The sequence below is a fragment of the Schistocerca gregaria genome, chromosome 9 (assembly GCF_023897955.1).
Source record: "Schistocerca gregaria isolate iqSchGreg1 chromosome 9, iqSchGreg1.2, whole genome shotgun sequence".
NCBI lineage: Eukaryota > Metazoa > Arthropoda > Insecta > Orthoptera > Acrididae > Schistocerca > Schistocerca gregaria.
The window spans coordinates 119,292,237-119,309,389 of record NC_064928.1 but is presented as its reverse complement, the minus strand read 5'-3'; the positions used below and the strand labels follow the sequence as shown (position 1 = coordinate 119,309,389).

Sequence of the window (17,153 nt, the reverse complement as noted above, 5' to 3'; positions counted from 1 at the left end):
TTTCACTGGGATGCGTTTGATCATCCTTGGTACAGCCTGGACCTCGCTCCTAGTGACTTTCATCTCCTCTTACACCTAAAATCTGCCCTTGGTGGTCAACACTTCAAAAATGATTCTATGAAGTGGCATACAAAAATTTGTGCTACATTATGATAAGTGCCTACAAAATTTCAGAAGCTAAATAGAAAAGTAGTTTAACAGTTGTAGATTTTTGTACAGTAAATATTTTGTCTGTAACTGTAAAAGTTTGTTTTATATAACCAAACAGAACTTACTTTGTGGACATACCTCAAAGTTGGAAGGAATACAAGTAATCGCACAGCCCAGACATCGAGTGGCCCACAAACAAGATTTAAAACTCTTTTCTGGAGCAGACAGGACTGTAGCATGTTCTGGGGTACAGTTTTTGGCCTCTGCCTGTCAATTTTATTTCAATCATAAGGACTACAATTTTAACAACAGGTGTTGTGTGAATAGTGCTAATGTTTCACATATGAGTGTGCCCTTTTTTTTAGCACTTTGGTTCTAAGGAACTACATTGTCAGAAAGTAGAGGTTTTTGGTGTATACCTCCACTCATTCCTCATTCCTGACAGTTTTCCTTGACGGGTTCTGCCAACTGTACACCAGTGAGCAAACTGCCATTGTTGTCTCAAAATGTCATTCACCTCCTAGTAGTAGAAACAAAATTTAGGGAAAGAAAAATAATTATATAATAATGTGACAGATTTATTCAACTAGTACAAAACAAGTCACTACATTTTGGTGTAATCCTTAAGTATAGTTAAATCTGTAATCATACTTTCAGTCTTTTATTTAAAAACACAGCACAGTTTTTAGTCTTCAGTAGTAATCTTTACATACAAAATTTTTTCACTCTTCTAACATTGTTCATATCTGGAACAATTTAGGTCAGAACATAAGAACTCTACCCATTTATTGTCTCTCACTTGATTAATCCTCTTTGGCATCATGGCATATTTGACAGAATAAAAGTTCGACAAAATGTCCATAAAAGAAATTCACTTTGCAGATTGGCTCCTCTGCAATAAAATTATATATGTACCTGGCTTAAGACATTTTAACCAATATTTATAAAAATGTCATATTTACAATTAATATTATTGGCTGTGAGCAATACTTGGTTTGCTATTTTAATTTTAAACTACTCAATGGAAGGCATATGTATATCACAAAGAGATTTTTTGTTTTCACTTAGATCTTGCCGAATACATGATGTGCTTTGCCATCAAAATGCAGAATAACCATCAGAAAATACGCGATGGAATAATGACAGTATAATGAAAAAAATAGATGTTTCCTCACTACATAGTGTAGATGTTGAGTCAAAACAGGCACAACTCTTGTCTAGACTGTATGTGACTCAATATCTCCACTAAATGGTGGGTCACAATCTATTTTTTTCATTATATTGTCAAAATGTGGAAACATCTGTTTATACAGATTCGAAAAAAATATATTATCGATAACTCTGTTTTGTAAATAAACGATCTGAGTTGCCTTTACATAAAACTAGAGCGTCTTTTCCAGGTACTATTGAAGTAGCATAAACAATTAGGAGGCTATGCAACAGTTCTCCTCTGTGTACATTGCGGGTGCAGGTCACACGATTCACTGCAGTAAATGAAGAATTCCTTTGTTGTACAGCTGCAAGTAAACTGCCTCCAGCTGCCTTTTGAGCTTCCGTGTTAAGAGCCTCGCCATCCCGAGTTCATGTCTGTAGAGTCTAATGGTGTAACAGCAGAACACTGCAGATATTGATATGTTGTCTTCTCTATCATGCCGTGCAAGACGGGACCTGGAAAATGGAAAGAAAAAGTAAGTAATTAATTAGTGTCACACACACACATCATAAGAGAAATCTGCACACTTTCTTGGGAGTTGTCCTGCAAGAAATGTTCAGCAATGTAAAATAGTGCAAGGCATTCAAAATTATCAGGAAAGTAGGAATAAGCTTTAGGGAAAGACCAGTAATGTACAAAAACCAAGAGAGAAAAATGAGGATGAGAGACCAAGAATGAAGTGCTGAAATTGAAATGGTTATAAGATAGGGATTCAGTCTTTCATCACTACTGTTCAATCTATGCACCAAAAAAGCAATGAAGGAAATGAAAGATTTGTAAGTGGTGTCTGTTTCTTTCAGACATGTCCAAAAAAACAGACACTGTGTTGATCCTGCAGCCATTCTGAATCAAGAGATAAAGCAATTACTGATATTTAGCTTCTAGGGCGCATCGATTTACACCAAAGTGGGAAATTGAAAATTTGCTCCAAACTGGGATTTGAATCCAGCTGCCTGAACACTAGGCAGACGCTCTACCACTAAGCCATCCAGACACAGTGGTCATCACAACTGCACTGACTATTCTAGCAAGCCTCCCAGCAGACCCAAATTCTCAACCTATGCACACACTACCGACATAGTGCCCCTGCCCATTATCCTCATTACTCGCAGCATTTCACTGATTCCCTTAAGAGTTTGAGTGTGGTATGCACCTGCACTCAAGGTATCACTGGCCAGTCTCACATTAATTATGCGAGGGTCATTCAGTAATTAACGAGACAAATTGGTCTGGACAAAAATGCATTTATTTTTACAAAACACTACTTTTTCTACTTTTCAACAGAATACCCTTGAACATTTATGCACTTGTTCCAATGGGTCACAAGCATTTTTATTCTGGCAGCAAAGAACTCTTTATCTTGATGTTTGAACCAATTTCCCACAAAGTTTTTCGTGTCATCGTCATCCTGGAACCTTTTCCCATGTAATGGCTCCTTCAGTGTACCAGACAAATGGAAATTCATAGGTGCTAAATCAAGACTGTAATGGGAATGAGACAGTACTTCTCAGCCAATTTCGTCAATGGTTTTTTCTGTTCGTTGATCAGTATGAGGACGTGCGTTCTCTTGCTGGAAAATCACACCTCTCATCTGAGATCCACGATGTCTCTGTCATGGCTGGCTTCACCTTGTTTAAAAGAAAATCCGAGTAGTATTGGCTGCTCATTGTAGCTGCTCTTCAAGGTAGTTGTAATAATAATAATAATAATAATAATAATAATAATAATTACATGATCACAATGCCACAAATATAGAACACATCACATACATTCAGCAACAGAAAGATTCACATCAAGCAGAAAGGAAGGAGGAAGGGGATTTATTGAGATAAACAACCTACATTATGGACAGATAGACAATTTTAGAAAATTCTTTATAGAACAAGCAGAAACTAGTAAAATACACTAAGCGATCACTCATATAAATACTTCGGCTACACCACTCCAATTTCTTAACCACTTCTACAACCCTTTAGATCACATAACATCAACAGATACGAAGAAAGTAAATTCGAAAAAGAAAACACCCCATGGCAAGCACCCGTGTCATCTAACACAGCCACACATTGATCAAGACACATCCAACACGTAGCTAAGAAAAGGCAATATATACAGTGAGACGGAAGGATTCATGATTGCAATACAGGATCAAACAATAAATGTCAGATATTACAGCAAGCATCTTATTAAAGAGCCCAATACCACAACAGATAAATGCTGACTTTGCAAACAACAAATAGAAACAGTAGATCACATAACAAGCTAATGTACAATACCAGCAAATACTGAATACCCCAGAAGACATTACAATGCAGCAAAAATAATACATCAACAACTTGCCATACAACATAAACTAATAAAACAACACGTTCCCACATACAAGTCTGCACCACAAAATGTACTGTAGAATGATGAATACAAATTATACTGGAACAGAACCACTATAACAGATAAAACAACACCACATAACAAACCTGACATCATACTCACCAATAAAAAGAAGAAAGCAACACAACTAATCGAAATATCCATATTCTATACAACAAGTATACAGAAGAAAACAGGAGAAAAAACTGAAAAATGCATCCAACTGGCTGAGGAAGTCAAGGACATGTGGCATCAGGATAAAGTTGACATTATACCAATTATACTATCAACTACAGGAGTCATACCACACAATATCCACCAGTACATCAACGCAATACAGATACATCCAAATGTATATATACAACTACAGAAATCTGTAATTATTGATACATGTTCAATTACCCGAAGGTTCCTAAACGCAATGTAACATATACCGTACAGTTAAAAGGAAGTCACGCTTCATCAAGGTCCGTGTCACTTTCCATTTTTAACCAGACATAACATCTGAGAAAGGAAAGAAGATAATAATAATAAATGGACCTTCAGCATCCCAAAATATCGTCAACACGACTTTTCCTGCTGATGCTTGGGTTTTGAATTTTTTCTTATCAGGTGAGTTGGTGTGCTTCCACTCCATGCTTTGTCTTTTTGATTCTGGCTCATAATAGTGAACCCAAGTTTCGTCACAAGTTAAAATTTTGTTGAGGAAGTGCTCACCTTCTCTTTCATAACATTCCTTTAGTTTTGTGCACACGCTCAACCTTGTTTCTTTGTGTAGCCACGTCTACTCCTTGGGACCCATCTTGCACACGTTTTGTGACAGATAATGTTATGAACTGTACCAGTACTAACTTGAATCTCATCAACTATCATTTCCACAGTCACATGGTGCTCGGCATGAATAATTTCATCAATTCGACTTGCAAGTGAGGGAGTTGTAACTACAACTGGTCGGTCAGAATGATGTTTGTCAGTCACTGAATTGCGACCATTTTTGAACTGCTCTACCCACTTCTAAAAATTTTCACAATTCATACAACCTTCACCATAAATTTTAGAATTCTACAGTATATATTCACTGCTTTCTAGCCTTCAGCAAGTAAAAAACAAATAACAGAATGTTGTTCTCAACTCGCCATCTTGAAATGTATTTTTGATGTAATAAACAAAACACTGTAGGTACATCAGCTGATCAGAGCTCATCCCAGTGAAGCCAACGTAAAGCCATAGAAGTACCAAACTAGCCCTACTAAAAGTTTTTTTTCCCAGACCAGTTTGTCTCTTTAATTATTGAATGACCCTCGTATATGTGGTTTCTGATCTTTAGGACATGTGGATATGCACACCATGCCTGAAATCTTATAAATATTGGCAAAATGCTGCAAGTAATGAAGGTAATGGGCAGGGACACTGTGCCAGTAGTGTGTGGACAAGTTGAGAATCAGCATCTGATGGGGGTATACTAGGGTAGTCCTTGCAGCTGGGTGGCTCAGTGGTCAGAGCATCTGCCTACTAAGCAGGAGACCTAAGTTCAAAATACGGTCCGGCACAAATTTTCAACTTTCTCTATTGATGTAAATCATAGCCCACTAGTAGCTTAATGCCATGAATTCATCTGTGTCTAAATGAAACATAGGTTCAGGAGTGGAATTAAAATTCAGAGTGAAAGGATACCAATGATAAGATTTGATGATGACAGTGAAAGTGAGAAAAAAATACAAGTGGTGATTATTCATTTAAACAGTTTAATGAGTACAGAATATGGACTGTGAGCAAAACAGGAGAAAGATGAAAGTAATGAGTAACAGATATGAGATTAGTAGTAAACTTAATGTCAAAATTGGGAACCTCTTAGTATATGAAGTTACAGAATTCTGCTACACCAGAAGAAAAATAACATGACGTACGAATCAAAGGGGACACAGAAAGTAGGCCAGCACAGACAAAGTGGGCATTCCTGGCCGAGAGAAGCCTGCTAGTACCAGAAATCGACCTCAATCTGAAGAAGAAATTTCTGAGAATGTAAGTTTGGAACACAGCATTGTAAGGTGGTGAATCATAGACTGTTGCAAAACCAAAGTGTTGGAAATGTGGAACTATGGAACGATGTCAAAAACTAGGCAGCCAGCAAGAAGGGACGGGATGGTATTGGATGCAGCTGTAGAGGGGAAGACAGCAATTGGAATATACAGGGTGAATCACTTAAATCTTGCACCACAAATATTGTGGAAATGGAAAGTGTTTTCATGGAATGGATTGGTAGTCAGCGGCTTGTATTGTTAGCCAATAAACAGATTGTAATAATACTTAGAAAATGTATTTTTTGTGCATACAAACACCTTTTTAAATGGAACAATGCCTATTGACATTACAAAACTAGGAGTATGGTAAATTAGAATGTCGGTGTTGTTTGTCGCAGGATTCTAGTGTGCGCCAGTTTGAGATATCATATTTTGAAAAGTTCCCATACTGTCACTTGTGCCATTCAATCTGCATAGTTGCTAGGTACGATGTTATGCTTGTGTGTTCCTTGAGTGAATTCCAGTCTGCTAGTGAATTAGTGAGCTACAGATCAAGTGGGAGGCTGAGAATGGATAATGGTACTTACACATGCAGAAAAAGCTGACATCCTCATGGGTATTGAGAGTGTAGGAAGAATGCAGTTCATTCTCGTACAGTGTAGGCAGCAAGATATCCCAAGAGACATCAACCATCTCGGCAATTACTTATCAACCTCTCCAACCAGTTGCATGAAGGTAACAGTGTAACATATGAACAATGTAACAGAAGGAAATAAGTGATGACAGAAGGGGGGGACTTAGTGTTCTTGCTGTTGTTGCTATTGATCCGCATGTTAACTCTCACGCAGTTGCACAAGGAAGGGGCACAAGTCAAGCCAATCTGGACTTTTGTCTTTTCCTCAGAAGATGTGGACACATTACAGTTCTGAATTGAAACAATTATGGAACAGAAACACCCTATTTATGGACGTGGGCTCCTATTCAAAATATTGTGTACTCACTACCCTCTATGAGTCCTAGAAGTTTGTAATGGGAATTTCTGAACGCCTCAAGAATATAAATTGACACCTCATTACAGTGAAGATTGGCAAGTAATAATTACCTAAACTGAAGAGTCCTGATAAAATATTGTCATAATGTAGGACAAGTTGCCTGTAACATTTAAATTTTCTTTTGAATATTCAGAGATTACCAATTCCATGCTTTGTATCTGTTGACAGCTTGTTTAAAACTTCTGCCCATGGTTGCAACGCCGGCCGGGGTGGCAAAACGGTTCTAGGCGCTTCAGTCTGGAACCGCGTGACTGCTATGGTCGCTGGTTCGAATCCTTCCTTGGGCATGGATGTGTATGATGTCCTTAGGTTAGTTAGATTTAAATAGTTCTAAGTTACAGGGGACTGATGACCTCAGAATTTAAGTCCCACAGTGCTCAGAGCCATTTGAACCATTGTTGCACCACCCCACTCTGAAGAGCATGAACTGCAGCTTTCAGTTGATTTCAGAAACTTGACAGACAGTGTATGAAATACTGAGAAATGGAAGGTTAATGCATATACTTAAAAAAAGAATAGAGGTGAGGAGAGGGGAGGGGGTCACATCAACAGGAGGGAAAATGTTAAGAGAAAGGTCACAACATACATAGGATCTCTCCCAAAAAAGTTTTGTGAATGGGGTAGTACTGTTAAAACCAGGTATTTGGATGAGCTGGCCAATGCCAATTGTGCCTTACTGATATTGCTGTCACTGATACTACGACTCAATACTTTGTAAAGTACACAGTTTTATTCTACTAGTCTTCACACTTGTTTGAAAAGTTATTAAGATCCAAATGAATATTTGTGTAATTTTCTTCAGACAATGATTCTTTATAGATAAGTTTGAGATTTCTTTGTTACAGCAGGTCAATAAGATGAAATATGAATGTTAAGGATTCCAAAAAATGTCCCTGGGGCACACCTGAAGTAAGAACTGTTTAATGAAACTCCACTTTCATGTTAGTTTGAAAAGAAGAGAATAGGTCTCACTATCCTATATCATTTAAGATGTTTTAATATTTCATCTACAACAAGGAAATAAGTGTATTTACTTTTAATATCTTTGGGTTAAAACAACTTATATAGAAAGCAAACTGCATTTATAACCATCAAAAGACATGTAGTGGACGCAGAAATTTGGAAAGAGTGATACAGTGCTGTAGCTTACCCACAATTTTTCTGTGCCTTGAGCAAGCAGTAAAAGAAATGGAAAAAAGGGAAAGAGTAAAATGTTCAGTTAAAAGAAATAAAAATTTTGAGGTTTACCAGTGACATTGCAATTCTCTCAGAGACAACGAAGGATGTGGAAGAGCAGTTGAATGGATTGGGTAGTGTCTTGAAAAGATGTCATAAGATGAACATCAACAGAAGTAAAATATGGGTAATGGAATGAAGCTGAATTAAACCGGATGATAGTGAAGGAATCAGATTAGGAAGTGATGCACTAAAATATTTTTACAATTTGTGTGATTTGGACAGGAAGATCTCCTATGGTGGGTGAAATGGAGATGACATGAACCGTAGATTGGTAATAGCAAGCAAAATATTTATGAAAGTGTAATATTTCAACATATTGTCACATAGAAGATGGTGTAATTAGATGAATGATGAACACTATCTTCACTTAATGAAGGTTTATTCAGCACTTGCACATACAACAGCACGGAGCGAACTGCCTCCAGCCAGAATGCGTACGGTATATATACAGTTACAGAACATTCCAGTGCAATGATTCTTGACATTTGTGGATACTTCTAGAATGTACACTCTCTCTCTCTCTCTCTCTCTCTCTCTCTCTCTCTCTCTCTCTCTCTCTCTCTCTCTCTCTCTCTCTCTCTAAATTTTGTTTTCAAATACTCGAAACGACTTTTCATTTTGCACAGTGAGAGACCAAGTCACACGCCCATACAGCATAATTGGTAGAATAATAGTTTTGTATATTCTAATCTTTAAATTCTTAGACAAAATCCATGATGAAAGTAATCTATTCAGTGAGAAGTAGCATGCATTTCCTGCCTGTAATCTCTTCTTCAGTTGGGATTCAATCTCATTTCTCGAAGTGATGTCCACTCCTAGATACTTAAATGTGTTCACTTTTTCAAACTGCATGTCTACAACTATTGTTTCCTGATCTACTGCTGTTGGCATTCTAGTAGTAACCAGGTATTTAGTTTTGTCTTCACTCATCCTTAGACCTACATCTTCATTATCCTTGATTAACGCATTCACATTAGCTGTTACAGAATCTTTCCTATCGCTAATGATATTTAGATCATCTGCATACCCTAATATCTTAATATTTCCATTTAACTCCACACCGTATGAATTATCTGCTGCCATTCGTACAATATATTCTAGGACTAAATTAAAAAGTAGCGGAGACAGGGCATCTCCCTGCTTAAGCCCGTTCTTTATTACAAATTCTTCTGACTCAAATTTCCCCATGCATACTCTACCTTTTGTGTTTTTCAAACTTGCTTCTATAAGTCTAACATACTTCTTTAGTATTCCAAGTTCCAAAAGAATTTTATACAATTTTGATTGCAATACTGAATCATATGCTTTTGTAAAAACTATGAAAAGCATATGAACTGGTTTATTGTATTCTCATTTCTTTGCCAAAATTTGACGTAGGGTGAATATTTGGTCCATAGTTGATCTGTTCCTCCGAAAGCCAGCTTGGTAATCCCCCACAATTTCATCTGCATAGGGTGTAAGCCTGCTTGGCAGAATATTCGAGAAAATTTTGGAACATACTGGTAATAGCGATATCCCTCTATAATGGCTATAATCCATTTTCTCACCCTTCTTAAAAATTGGGATCAGAATCGACTCCTGCCACTCTTCAGGTATCATCTCTGAGTTCCATACTTTAGTTATCACTTTGTGAACTACTTACACCAATTTCTGTCCCCCATTTTTAACTAATTCTGCAGTTATGCAATCTGATCCTGGTGCTTTATGATTTTTCAATTTGTTGATTGCATCTCTTACTTCCTTTAACGTTGGCTCAGGTATCTGGGGTTCTGCTGTATGTATTTTGTATGCCTACTCATTTCCTGCTTCCTGTTGTACATTTAATACAAGCTCAAATTCGCCCTCCATTTACTTAATACTTAATACAGTATTCCCCTGGCATCCCCTTGAAGTGCATTTGTCCTAGTCTTTGAATCCCTTCCTATACCCATTTATGTCTAGGTAAAGTTCCCTAATGTTTTTTTGTTTTACTGTTTGTTTCCATTGTTCAAATAATACCTCTTCTTTGCCCATAGCCTACGACCAACTTCCCTTCTCATGTTCAGGAACTCCTCTCTTTTGCTGTCTCCCATTCTATCCCAATCTAATCGTGCTTTTCTCCTTTCCTCTACCAATTTCTTCCATTCCTCATCAAACCACGGTTTCCTCCTGTTCTTCTTAATTGTACCTATTGTGACCTTTGCTGCCTCTTTGATATTATTCCTCACAGTGATCCACTGTTTATCTACATCCTCATCTTTATCTTCGCGTTTCCTGAGAGCATGAAACCTATTTGAAATTTCTATCATGTACCTTCTAAAGTTTTCATCATTTAGCTTGTCAGTGTCAAACCTAACAAGTTCTGCATTGTGACACCTTGATGTTGCTGTAGATAACCATTGGTAAACGTTGGCAACTACAAGAAAATGATCAGATGAATGTACTAAAACTGAATATAGAAATTAAAATTTTACAGTTCAGGGGAGTTTTGAACTCACAACCCTCCACGCAACAGTCTAGCATCATACCCACTACACCACAGTGGCTGTGCTACTCAGCTTCTTCTGTGACAATGCTCCCTCCTTAAGAGAACAGCGTCTCGGTGTTACATCCTCCTAGTCCAGGAACGAGTCATCGGTCCTGCATACTCCGACTCCCGATGAATGATGTTCACCCTGACGGTGGTCATCTTAGAACTTCATTTGCTGCTATGCTCTTTGTCACCTTTCCACTTGTTGCCTGTTGCTGGAGCTATGAATTTACCCCGGATTGCAGTATCCTTTACGGCTTCATTCGAAGGACATGGACCATATCTCTGATCATTCATCATTTTGTGTCGGGGTTGAAATCTTCAATGAAAGTAACATCAGACACCTGTCTTACAACCTTATAAGGTTCAAAGTAGCGCCTGAGGAGCTTCTCAGAGAGATCAACCTTCTGAACAGGAGTGAAGATCCAGACGAGGTCACCAGGCTGGTAGACAACAGGGCGGTGGCTGGCATCATACCTACAGCAATCGTTTTCTTGAGCCTGCAGCATGCGGAGTTGAGACAACTGTCGACCTTCCTCAGCTCTGGTTAACACCTGGCCGATTTAGTCGCTGTTCACATCATCAGGATGTAATGGAAACACAGTGTCCATCATTGTAGTTGCCTCACACCCATGCACCAGGAAAAATTGTGTAAATCCTGTGGTGTCTTGTTTGGCAGTGTTGTAAGTAAGCGCCACAAAAGGTAGCACCTCATCCCAGTTGCTCTGCTCAACACTGATGAATATTGATAGCGTGTCGGCCAAGGTCTTGTTAAGGCCTTCAGTAAGCCCGTTAGTTTGCGGGTGGTAGGCAGTCATCATGTGATGAGTAATGTTGCACTGATGGTTTATCTCTGTCACAAGATTCATGTGAAAAACTTTCCCTCAATCTGTAATTAACGACCTTGGGACACCATGTTTTAGTGCAGTGTCATCAATGATGAATTTGGCTGCCTCAAATGCTTCAGCCGTTTTCATTTCTTTTGTAATGGCATGGCGTGGCAGATAATCAGTGCAAACAATAATCCATCTATTGCCTCTAGCAGATGTTGGAAATCGTCTGAGAAGATTGTCATCTGTCATGATCTGACATGATCTATGAATATGTGAACATGTTAATTGGGGGGTAATGGGATTGTGTGATCACTTTTAGCGAGAGACTAATGAGGAAAACGTAGCAAGTGTCATAACCTAATTTCCCAGAACCAATCGCTCAGTGGAAGAGGACTTGAAATAAGTGAGCACGTGTCTCAACTCATCTGTAGGTACTCGACCTTTTCTGAAGAAATGCTGGGCAAAGTTTTAGAGATATTTTCAAGGTATTTTATGTGCCTTTTCCTACACGATATTCTCAGACAAAATGGTGGCTCAGCGTTTAGTATTGAGGCTTCTTAATTTTACACCCCATGTTCTAAGCCTGATTGTTGTCTTCTTTATTTTTAATGTTTTCATTTATTTAACCATGTCTATCAAAGATCATGACAACTGTTTCTAATCAAATAAGGGGATCAAAGGGCGTTATATTACAGCTGAATGTCACACTAAATATCACAAGTTTATTATATAATGTATGTGTATGCTATGTTGAGAAGTAATAATCTTTTTAAATTCTCATATTCAGATATTTCATTCTCACATCAATTCTTATATTAATTCTTATATTTTATTCACATGTTCATCCTTAAAGAAGATTTGATGTATTCGCCTGGATGATACTGATTGTGGAAACATTCAAAGCAAAGATATTCCAAACGCCACAAGCATCGTGCAAAGGCAGATTTTCCACAGTGACATTTCTACGTATGAATATCACTCAGAAAAGAAATGTCATTAACAGTGGTGAAGATTTCATGCATTAGTAATAATTTATGGCAAACCTTGTGTAATGGATCACATTTCTGAATACTGTCTCTATGAGTCAAGATATACTAAAGGAACTTCACCAAAAACAATTTCAAACAATTTTCAGTTCATTCAGCCAGCTTACAATTAGTAGGCAAGTAAGGACAATGTTGTAACAGTATACACTGAAAAAGATACTTCTACAGACTGTGGGTATATAAATGAAAAACAAATATAAACGTAATAATGAGGTTTCAAAAACGGGCGGCGAAATTAAGAAACTGCTACACTAACCACCATGCCACAATTCGTCTAGTGATACCACACAGTAATAGGCATGTAAAGTATCTTAAAAGTAGCTCAAAAACTTTGACTGTGATTTTTCCAGAAACTGTCGAGCATCTACAGATAAGCCAAGGCACATGTTCTCTTATTTTGATGCTCTTCCGCTAATCTAAGTTTCTGGGAAATCGGCTTATGTCATTTGCTGCTTTCTCCTCATAAAGCCTGCACAGGCTGGATTAGCTGTAGCAAATGAGTCTTTGGACAGATGGCCACAAGAACAACATTTTCCACTGATCAGCCAGAACATTATGACCACCAACCAACTATTGATGTAAACCCATCCAAGTGATAGCAGTATCACCTTGTGAGGGATGACTGCTAGTCAGCCACACACATGGTGCATGTAGTACCAGAAAGAGTGCTGTCTGTGTGTAGAATAGGGTAGATGCACAATCTATCCAAGTTTGACTGAGAGCAGATTGTGATGGCCTGGAGCCTTGGCCTTCGGAAACTGCACAACTTGTTGGGTGTTTGAGAAGTGCTGTGTTGAGTGAGTGTCTTTAACACATGGGTGAAACCTAGGTGAAACGATTTGCAGATGTTGTGTGGTTGGGTGCCCACTTCTCATTCGAGATATTGTTCATTGTAGGCTGGGCAGACTGGTAAAACAGAACAAGTGACAGAACTAACATCAGACTTTAATGTTGGGTGGAGTACAAGTGTGTCTGAACACACAGCGCACCGAACACTCTTAATGATGGGCTTCTGCAGTCTGTGATCCATGCATGTGATAATGTTAACTCCATGACATTGGCAACAATGACTGAAATGGGCATGTGACCATCGGCACTGGATGACGGCACAGTGGCAGAGCATTGCACGGTCTAATGAATCCCTATCCCTTCTTCGTCTTACTGATGGGAGAGCACGAATCCGTCATCTTCCAGGGGAACGGCTCCTTGACACCTGTCCTGCAGGATGGAAACAAGCTGTCTGTGACTCCATTATGTTCTGGGGAACATTCACGTGTGCACCCACAGGTGCACTGAGCTCGTGCCAGACACCATGATGGCCAAGGACTGTTGTACAACAGTTGCAGACCACATACGCACCTTCATGATGATCACATTTCCCGACAGCAGTGGCATATTTCAAGAAGATAGTGTGCAATGTCACAAGGCGAGGAGCGCAATGGAGAGGTTTGAGGACCACAGTGACTATTTCCAATCAACGTGCTGGCTCCCCTACTAGCCAGATCTCAACCCAATCGAATACATCTGCGATGTCGTCGAATATGGTGTCAGAGCTCATCGCCCCCTCTCCCCAGAATTTACAGGAATTAGGTGATTTGTGTGTGCAGATGTTGAGCTAACTCTCTCCAATGACCCGTGCCAAAGGTAGATACACTGGCTATAATGTAGGTGGTCATTAATGTTCTGAGCGATCAGTGTAGTTTGTCTGCTTCTATGTTGAAGATCTTTTCATCTGACACCAGGGCCCCATATTTTTGAGGCAAGGCTGATAGTGAATGGTGCAACTGCTTACTTCTTGGCGGCCAGGTTGTTCCTCAGGCGGCGTGCCCTGTAGGCAGCCATTTCAGGAGTCTCGTCTGGAGACGGATGGTGCTCCTCGGGTGGCGGGCTAGGTGCGCGCCTTCTGCCTTGTGATGGCGATGGTAACTGTAACGAGAGAGTGGTTTGCAGTTGACAAAACACATTGTGTGGTGTTGGCTGCAGCAAAAGCAAGCATTTGCATACTAACTGGTTGAAGGGTGCCATCATGAAAAACTTGTTCTGTTCGACTTTATCAATTCTGTACCTCAGTTGACAAAACGGAACCTTTATAACAGGAGTGCTTACCCTCTTTAGGCTCGAGATCAACTAAGAGCAATTTAGTCCATTTATAAAGTTACTGGCTTAAAATATCATATGGGTTTAAGTACAAAACACCTTCTTTGCCAAAATTAAGGATTTTAATTACATAAAAGAAAATTTTCTCACCATCAGAAGTTGTAGGCCTACTACTCAGTTTCTGAGATATTACACATGTGAAAAGAATTAAAATATACACCATCATAAATTTTGAAAACAGTTTGATGAGATACTTGGCTTTGCATATCGGTGGCAAGGAATAATTTGTCAGAGCCAAATGTACGCAGTCCAAATGATGAGGATCAGTCAGTAATTCTACACTTAAATTTCACTATATCCATCATTGAAAACACAGCCTCAAATAGATATGTTGATCCAAAAAACAATGAAACATATGATGCCACTTTTACAGTTTATAGTAAGTTTTTACACTCACTAATCTGCAAAAGTTGTCTTCATTGCATTCTGACTTTAAGAAAATGTCATGTTCCACTTCAAGTTCAGTCTCACTATAAGAGAAAAAGAGTACTCACTTCACTTGTAATATCTTCCACACCCCTTTTTAGAAATGTTGGAGCTACGAAAGCTAGAACAGGTTCTATTGCTTTGAAATCTGAAAATCAGTTTTTCACTATCTTTTCTCTGCTGTCAGGTTGGCCATATACTTCTTTGCAGCGTCTTGGTCCAGTGGTGTTCGTTGACCTGACAGTTCTCACTGTAGTTGAGGAAAGTGTTTCACATTTAATTTCTGGAACTGTGCAGGAGGAAAGACTGTTGCTCGGCACAAGTGTTAAAGGAGGTGAAACGCAGATGGAGGTGAAAAAGGTGAAGTCAGTGTTGTAAGATTTACCACCTACAAATACCGTGTGACACTCATTGTCAAGAAATTGGTATTTTACAACAGCAGTTCATTTAAACAGGCTTTGGACAAATATTTCAAAAGATTGACCCACAAAGCCTCAGCAACTGACAGGTTTATCGTGATCGATGGGTTGAGCATCCCGGTGTCGTAGGATCCCTTTGTTGTCCACCTGTCTGTGTGTCCAACTGTTAAAAACCAATTTCCTCATGAACAGGTTGATACAGCAAGTGGAAATTTATGTCAGATACTAAGATGTAGCCTCCCTTGGTGGTGTAAAAAGTTGAAGATTCTAAGTCAATGCAGTCAAAAGATATGGCCATTTATGTAACATATTTTAATCATGAAATTTGGCAAGAAGCCAAAGTTTCATACTACATTTATAAAGAAAATCCAAAAATTGTTAATTTGCAATTATATCACACAAAATAAACATTTTTTTGTCATTCTCAAAGGTCTCGGAATCCCTGGAACAGATATCTTGAGAGTATAGATATCAATCACAGGTAAAAATCATCGAGGTTCTCCCAGGATGGATGAACTGTCTATGAACCCTTCACACACTACTTTGACTACTGACCCTGCTGTCTTCTTCAAGTGGTGTTACTTTTGCAGTTATATGTTTCCACTGCCTGGATGAAGTGTTTTCTTTGTAATGTTAAAGACAATATAGGCCTTTGGAAAACAAGTGTGTATTGTGTTACATGCAAATCTGGCATGCCTTACACGGGGTAGACTATTACAACAGTTGTGTGAAATTAAGTAGAGATAGACCTGTATCATACTGCAAACATTAAATTCCTGGGATATATAGCTATGAGTTAGTAATTCATAACTGCCACCTTTCACATTACAATAATAGAAATGCTCTACATAATAAAAGGAGTTGTTGAAGAGAAACTTTTTCAGCTCATAGAATTCCTGAGAACACACTTACTTCTGGAAGTTTACTGGCATTGGACACTTGTGTGGAAAATGACGAACACATGGTTTGTTTACTTAGTCATACAACTCAACGACTTCAGCCATTACATAGGCCATTTCATAAGGCTCTGAGGCCATGTCATGAGTCATGAGAAACAACCAGGAGGGAAGGAAAACTAACCCAAGTTCTCTTTTGGAAAGATACTTGGAGCAGCCTGGCTGAGAACAGCAACTGTGGACAGTGGATTCACATCAGCTGTGATCTATCCATTCAGTGTAAATGTAGTCTCTGAAGATAATTTTTTTTCCTGGGTTGTGTGACAACAGAGGAAGCTTTTGACTGTGTTCCTGTGCCCAAGGGTAGTCCTGTTCCTACATCAGAAACCAGCATCAAAAATCTGAATCCGTGTCACTTTCACTATCTTTTCATGACCTCCTTGTATCTCCAAAGAAACAAATGGACCACAGACCATCAAGAAGCAGTTCTCTTAATGTCTCCTGAAAATATAACTACAGAAAGGAGACAATGTGAAGATTGGAAATGAAAGGCCGACCAGTTTACTCCACGCATTTGCACTTTTGCACCTGACCTGTACCCCAGGGTAAAATAAGCATGGACTTGGAGGTATCACCCAACCTAAAAACATAGGACTTATAATACCTATAATTATTAGTTTGCAAATGATGTAAATACTGATGTAATGATGTTCAGTATACCATGCTCAGTCACTAATACATATAGATGCTCTTATACTCACTATACCCTGTATAATTCCTGAACGGCCTTCCATTTTCTTTATTATTTTTTGTAATTTTGCACTG

General features: G+C 38.7%; 1 protein-coding gene across 1 annotated transcript in view; it reads right to left on the bottom strand.

The window, feature by feature from the left end:
- Window positions 1-707: 707 nt before the first annotated feature.
- Window positions 708-17,153, bottom strand: part of LOC126291836 (trithorax group protein osa-like) — a 196,187-nt gene continuing 179,741 nt past the window's right edge. Inside the window, exons 5-6 of the mRNA XM_049985549.1 lie at window positions 14,223-14,356; window positions 708-1,818 (exon numbers count right to left, since the gene is read on the bottom strand). Coding sequence (XP_049841506.1) covers window positions 1,632-1,818; window positions 14,223-14,356 — 321 coding nt within the window. The 3' untranslated portion in view covers window positions 708-1,631. The remainder of the gene's footprint in view (window positions 1,819-14,222; window positions 14,357-17,153) is intronic.